General features: G+C 31.9%; 1 protein-coding gene across 1 annotated transcript; it reads left to right on the forward strand.

The window, feature by feature from the left end:
• The first annotated feature begins 707 nt into the window (after positions 1 to 707).
• On the forward strand, positions 708 to 1,552 carry LOC125419003 (uncharacterized). Its single transcript, XM_060811998.1, has 2 exons — positions 708 to 831; positions 951 to 1,552. Exons 1-2 carry the CDS (start codon positions 708 to 710, stop codon positions 1,550 to 1,552), a joined length of 726 nt encoding a protein of 241 aa, XP_060667981.1.
• The last annotated feature ends 6,181 nt before the right edge of the window (positions 1,553 to 7,733 follow it).

The following is a 7,733-nucleotide window of genomic DNA, read 5'->3' on the forward strand; positions in this document are numbered from 1 at the left end:
ATATTTGGGTTATTTAATTATTATTTATTAAATTAATTGATCCCTTGGTTTTCGGGAAATACAATAACGGGTTTTGTGAAAATGTTTTAAAAGGGAAACATTTCCAACGGAGTGAATAGTGAGGGTTTTGAGAGAAAATATTACTTTCAAATGTTTATCATTTATTTATTTATTTAATTGTTGGTATTGAGTAATTAAATTCCTTTTATTGTTATATTATTAATATTAAAAGTGTACAGTAGATAGGGTCACTCACTGAGATGATTAGCATCTCATATTTTTAAATGCCGTTCCCCTAGGTCCAGGTTGGGAGACGTTGATCTTCCGGAGCGAGCCCGACGTCTTGGTTAAGTGCCGAAAGTCCAAGAAGTATTTCTTCCCTTTTTCCTCTTCATCTTGTATTACTTCTTTATCTATCATCGTATTAATTTCATATTTATTTGTATAATGCTCTGCATATTGTATTGGACATTTATTATTAATTATGCACTGATTACTGTTATTAATTTGTAGTGCTGTAAAGTTGTGGAATCAAATTGTAGTAACGTGGGAGGAATAAGGAGATGTTTACAGAAGTGTGTTTTCAGTGCAGGAAATTTTTGGTTAGTCCTACCCTTAGGGGAGGTGGTGCCGGATTTTCCGTTGGAAGGTTCGGTGGTATTTTCCTGGGATCAAGGCTTGTCTAGGGTTCCAGTGAGGAATTTTAGATGGGTCCTGACATTTGGGATGAAGCACCTATGATGAATAGATATTGTTTTGAAGTGTTGGACAGGACTATGAGGGATATTTTAAGATTTAGCAATCCACTAAGTTTGGAGCAATCTTTTGGAGGTAAAACTGTTGTGTTTGGAGGAGATTTCAGACAAATTTGCCTGTTATCCCAAAAAGAAGTAGGCAAGACATTGTTCTTGCAACTTTAAACTCATCATATTTGTGGAAATATTGTAAAGTTTTGAAGTTGACAAAGAACATGAGACTCCAAAGTATTGACTCGGACATTGACAAGGATGAATTGACGGCTTTTTCAGAATGGATATCAAGTAGCAAAGATGGAACAATTGGCGGTCTGAATGACGGTCATGCAATGATTGATATACCTGATGATCTTTTAATAAAGGATACAGAAGATTCAACTGCATCTATTGTAAATAGCACGTATCCTTCTTTCTTAGAGAATATTAATGACCCATCATATTTGCAAGAAAGAGCCATACTTGCTCTGACTCTTGACATTGTTGAATCCATAAATAACTATGTGAGTTCCCTTAATCGAACTGAGGAAAATACATATTTAAGTTCTGATGCAACTTGTAGATCTGATTCGAACATTGATCTTATAGGAGATCTTCATACACTTGAATTTTTGAATGCTATAAAATGCTCCGGGATGCCTAATCATCAGTTGAAATTGAAGGTCGATGTCCCCGTTATGCTATTAAGAAATGTCGATCATTCTTTGCGGTTGTACAATGGGACTAGATTGGTCATTACAAGGCTTGGCAATCATGTTCTCAAAGGCAAAGTTATTTCAGGAAGCAATGCCGGGGTTTAAAGTTTTTATTCCAAAAATGACTTTAACTTCATTGGACCCAAGGTTGCCTTTTAAGTTTAAAATAAGACAATATCCTTTGGTTGTATCACATGCTATGACTATTAATAAGAGCCAAGGTCAACCTTTTTCGCATGTCAAACTTTTTCCTAAAAACCAGTTTTCAATCATGGACAGTTATATGTTGTAGTCTCTAGAGTTATTTTGTGTTCTTACTCTAAGGTCAAATCAGTAATTGCACCGATCAAAGCAGTCAAATTTATTTTGTGTTAAAGATTGATAATGGATGCACAGTCCAAAAAAGAAGCAAGAATGAAAAGAATATAGATCAGATCTCAAAAGTGCCAAATATCACATTGTACATATGATGGTTAGTTTTTTTTTTCATTATTTTTTTATTAATCCAATCTTTAAATTCTTGGAAGCTTTTGTTAAATAGATATACATATATATATATATATATATATATATATATATTTTATTATATACTTTGTAATTTTATATTTGGACTATTATTTTGTATTTTAAATATTCATCATTATTATTATTATTAGAATTTATTATGTAACATAAATAATTAGTCAAAAAAATGAGAATACAATTTAGTAGAAAAATAGAAGAAATGCTTGGAGCATGGCTTTAGCTTTATAGTATATTCCAAAATTATATTTATCAAATACTTTTGTAAAAAGGACAAATAAATTTGTAATTTTTTTTTTCTTTTAAGGAAGACTATGTTATGCAAATACAAAAAGAATATACATGTTGTATACAATGATTTACAATTTCTCCTTGTAACATGCTCATAGTAACTATATTTGGACAGCATACAGAAAATATACCATCTCAAACAAGAGCATAAGATGGTCGTTTTGTTTCACCAAACACAAAGGCTATTTGTCAAAGTCAAGATTTGTTAAGAAGCTCACAAAATTGCCCAAGAACCCCTTTAAGTGATGTCACATATGGTATTTTTATTTATTTATTTAATTTACATTTTATCAGTTTCAAAAGATAAAGATTTACTAATAGAAAATATCAATTTTGTGGCACTTTTGCAAAGAGAAGGAAGGCATTGCACATTTGTCAATAATACCAACTTCTCTCAAGGGAGTTTTGGATATGATAAATGCAACAAAGCATCTACACCATTAAATGCACTATCTTCGGGGAAGCACATAATAATAATGGATCTACCATTGAAGGTTTTACTGCAATGTCAAATACTTCTTTAGATAAACATGTTTCTAAAGGTTTTTCAAAAAACACATGCAACTTAAATAATGGTACGGTGCTTTATGAAAAAAAAAATTCGGTTATTTAAATTAATACTATTAATTGACTTTTTTAGTCAAATCCATAATTATTGTTTCAAAAGTGATCATGGAAATAGATTTGCCAGTACATAATATTCAATTGAATATTATTGGTGTATTCTAACCTTTTAAAGTACATTAGTTACTTATTTTAATTTTTTTAATTTAAAACTATATGATTATTTATTTAGTCTCATTAGTTTGCTATGTTGTAGGTAATGAAAATCCTATAAATTCTGATATCGCAAGGAGTGGTGATTGCAAATATGATGGTACAATTATTATTATACAGAATTCCAATTGTCATAAGCAAATGTACTATTATAATTTGATTACTTACTAATTGTTGTACCTTTTTTTAGGGGATGAAGTGGAATGCGGTGACTTCTCAACTATGGGTATGTTTTTAGGATTTTATTGTTTTTATTGTAAAATTGCTTATATGTGAATTTTAATAGTATTTACCCTTTATGAATTTAATGCAGACTATTGGGATATCGGAGATCCTTGCAATAAATGTGAATTTTGTGGTGCATTATTTTGGTATGATGAAAGAGTTAGAAAGGATTACAATTCATCAAAATCAAAATTCTCTTTGTGTTGTATGCAAGGGAAAGGGGAGCTTCCAATGTTGCAAGACCCTCCTTAAATTCTTAAGTATCAACTTTATGGTGCAGACGACAAAAGCAAGCATTTTCTTGAAAATATTCGGTCATACAATAGCATGTTTTCTTTTACATCCATGGGAGGAAAAATCGATTCGAGTGTAAATCGTGGGTGCTGTTGAAGGTGTCAAATCTGGTATATTCTTTGTGTATGGATATAGAGGTACTAGGAAAAATTTTATCTAGAAAACTCTATTAGCAGCATTGAGATCGAAGGGGAAAATTGTGTTGACTGTAGCATCGAGTGGTATAGCATCTCCTCTTCTTCCAGCAGGTAGGACAACACATTCAAGGTTTGCTATGCCTCTTGCTCTAAATGAAGATTCAACTTGCAACATTAAAGAAGGTAGTCCACTTGCTGAGTTAATTGTCAAAACCGAACTTATCATTTGGGATGAAGCACCTATGATGAATAGATATTATTTTGAAGCGTTGGACAGGACTATGAGAGATATTTTAAGATTTAGCAATCTAATAAGTTTGGAGCAACCTTTTTTCGGTAAAACTGTTGTGTTTGGAGGAGATTTCAAACAAATTTTGCCTGTTATCCCAAAAGGAAGTAGGCAAGACATTAGTCTCGCAACTTTAAACTCATCATATTCGTGAAAATATTGTAAGGTTTTGAAGTTGACAAGGAACATGAGACTTCAAAGTATTGACTCGGACATTGACAAGGATGAATTGAAGGCTTTTTCAAAATGGATATCAAGTAGTGGAGATGGAACAATTGGCGGTCCGAATGATGGTCATGCAATGATTGATATACCTGATGATCTTTTGATAAAGGATACAGATGATTCAGCTGCATCTATTGTAAATAGCACGTATCCTTCTTTCTCAGAGAATATTAATGACCCATCATATTTGCAAGAAAGAGCCATACTTGCTCAAACTCTTGACATTGTTGAATCCATAAATGACTACGTGAGTTCCTTAATCAAACTGAGGAAAATACATAGTTATGTTCTGATGCAACTTGTAGATCTGATTCAAACATTGATCTTATAGGAGATCTTCATACACCTGAATTTTTGAATGCTATAAAATGCTCCGGGATACCTAATCATCAGTTGAAATTGAAGGTCGATGTCCCCATTATGCTATTAAGAAGTGTCGATCATTCTTCAGGGTTGTGCAATGGGACTAGATTGGTCATTACAAGGCTTGGCAATCATGTTCTCGAAGTGAAAAGTTATTTTAGGAAGCAATGCTGAGGTTTAAAGTTTTTATTCCAAAAATGACTTTAACTCCATTGGATCCAAGGTTGCCTTTTAAGATTAAAAGATGACAGTATCCTTTGGTTGTATCACATGTTATGACTATTAATAAGAGCCAAGGTCGACCTCTTTTGTATCTCGAACTTTTTCTTAAAAGACCAGTTTTCAGTCATGGATAGTTATATGTTGTAGTCTCCAGAGTTACAACTAGAAAAGGATCGAAGATATTAATTTGTGATAAAGATGGAAAACCTACCAATTCAACCATTAATGTGGTCTTTGAAAAAGTTTTTGAAAATTTAAATTAATTATGTTGAATTGAAAATTTTAGTTTAATATTATTTTTATGATACTTTATATATGATTTGATTATAATTCATTTTTACATTTATTATCAAAATAATATATAACAATTGTATATACCGTGCATCGTACGGGTACGTATCTAGTTAAGCAATTAAGCAAGCAAATCCACCACTTGCCCCTTAACCCCACCCCCCCAAAAAAACAAAAAAAAAAAACAAAAAAAATCTTTCTACTTACGATCAATTCCAGGACAATGCTCAAAAGGGAAAAAATAATTGGAATAACAAAGATTGACCTTAGGGGGCAAAAAAAAAAAAAAAAAAAAAAAGAGAAGGAACATACTAAAGACAAAAATTCAAAAAATCAAAAATCAAAAAAGATTTTTAGCTATGATTTTTTGAAAAATCATCATCAAAAGGGAAAAAAGCCGACACTAGAATCTATAAGCCTTCATTTAGAACATTCCAAGGACAAGTAAAGAAACACGAAAAGGAAGTTTGTTTTATGAAAGTAAAATCCACTTATAGGAAATTCTTATTTGTATATTCTTATTATAAAATTATATTTCTATGTTTGGTCTAACCAAACCTCTATATTTGGAGTCTAGAATCCAATAAAGTTAAAAAATTTATAAAAATTAAAAGTCCTCGTACGTTTTTCATGAAGATGAATATATACATATATATATTTTTAACAAGACAATGTTAAATATTTTCCTTAACCTTATAATATTATTTTGACATTTTCCACCTAATGCATGTTTACCTTGCATTGGCCATATATGTTTACCCTATATAAACACAAGATGTTACAGCAAGAAAAATTTCGCTCCATTTGTTTAATTTATTAGCGCGCACAGTGATTACTGCATCCACCAGCTTACATCATTCAAGCATCTTTTATGTGTAGCAAAATTTATAAAATGAAGGGGGGGGGGGGGGGGGGAAATGAGGTCTCTAATGCGTTACAAACAGATGAACTAATTTGAAGCAAACAAGCGCCCACAACTTTCAGGACCGTCATTCTTGCAAAAAATGAAAATGTTCCCTGAAAATCCCGCAATCATTAGCGACACAAGCTAAGCATCATCTTCATCTGCATGTTATTGAAATTATTAAACTCTCACTGCTTGAGAGAACATTTTATTCCAATGTATCAAATAAACAAATAATTTCATACATATATATGAAGCAAATATGTAACACATTAAATATAAATAGCATTTATATGAACAAACATACATCTCTAATTAATATAGACAAGTATTCATACCAACGTAAAGTGGGATAGAGTAGATAGAACATTGTGTAAAGAGTCTTAATAAAGGGTAGAGTCAAATTATTAGACAATATACCAATTTGACACAGCAAAAAGAAAAATCTTTCCAATTAACAATTTTAATAATTGGCAAAGATGAGATGCTAGAAAGAATACTTAACAATAACGAATAAATAAATAATAAATAGCAAAACAAGGAAAAAGATTCAAGTTAGAGCAAATATGCTTGAGTTCTGGGTTCAAGATAACCGAAAAATAGCATCCAAATCTTAAAGACCACCTACTCTGGTAATCCACTCATCTTAAAACCATTAGTGTTGCATCTGTTATGTTTTTCAACTTGCACAATACCACATGCTAAAATCCAACCTCTAAAATGGAAAACACCTTAGTGTTATCCCCCATAGTTTCATACAAGCAAAGAGGATTTGAAAGCAACCATGGAAACCACAAGTATTGCCAGACACAATACTACGTGGCAAGCCCATCAAGTACTCGAGTAGAGACCACTTTAACCTCATATCATCATATGCTAATAGGATACTCCCACATCAGGAGTATTGGATCCTTACCAATGTGGCAAGGTCAAATCAAGGATAGAATCCCCTTGATCCACTTTACAGTGAAAGATCCATAGACATTGGGTGAGACAAAGGGAAGAAGGTGAAGAGGAATAAGAAGATTGAATTGAAGAAGTAAACATTTTATAGAGAAAACAACTAGCATGTACTCAAAGCATGTTCTCTAGTTTAAAACCACAATAATGTAGTTTAAAAAGTTTTTAAAAATAGAGGGGAAAAAAGAAAGTACAAAGCCAAACAAGAGCTAAATAACCTATAAAAAATAAATATTAAAAATTAGTATAATCAACTTCATTTTTGTAACTTGGAAAGCATGGTGGAACATGTCCACTTCATACATTAGGTTTCCAGAATATTAAAACGACACCAAGTGAGAACCACCAAAAGAATATAGTTACAGTTTCCCAGAGAACTTCCTGCAATAAAACCAGCATGATGGACAGCAGACTAGCTTACTAAGAGCAAGTCTCAGAAGATCACGTAGAAAATAAAGGCAACACATTGTCCAAGCACAAATTTCGCTTACAATACGGTCAGACAGTGATAACAAGTAGGTGAAGACCAAAATCAAAAAGAGAAAAACAATTGATGAGTGATCAACCAACTCTGTCAAAGCCTAATCTCAAACTTAAATAATCATCAATCATTGCTCAAAATTCAAGTTAAGGCTTTGCTTCCCTTTATTATTTGTTATACTAATTTCAATAAACTTAATCTCAAAGTCCCTCGGCTTTCACTTCAAATGAAAATTCAATATCTACTATTTGATCGGTATTGCCCTACTCTAGAATTAATATCCATCTCTATTCCTAAAATTATTA

The sequence above is a fragment of the Ziziphus jujuba genome, chromosome 1 (assembly GCF_031755915.1).
Source record: "Ziziphus jujuba cultivar Dongzao chromosome 1, ASM3175591v1".
NCBI lineage: Eukaryota > Viridiplantae > Streptophyta > Magnoliopsida > Rosales > Rhamnaceae > Ziziphus > Ziziphus jujuba.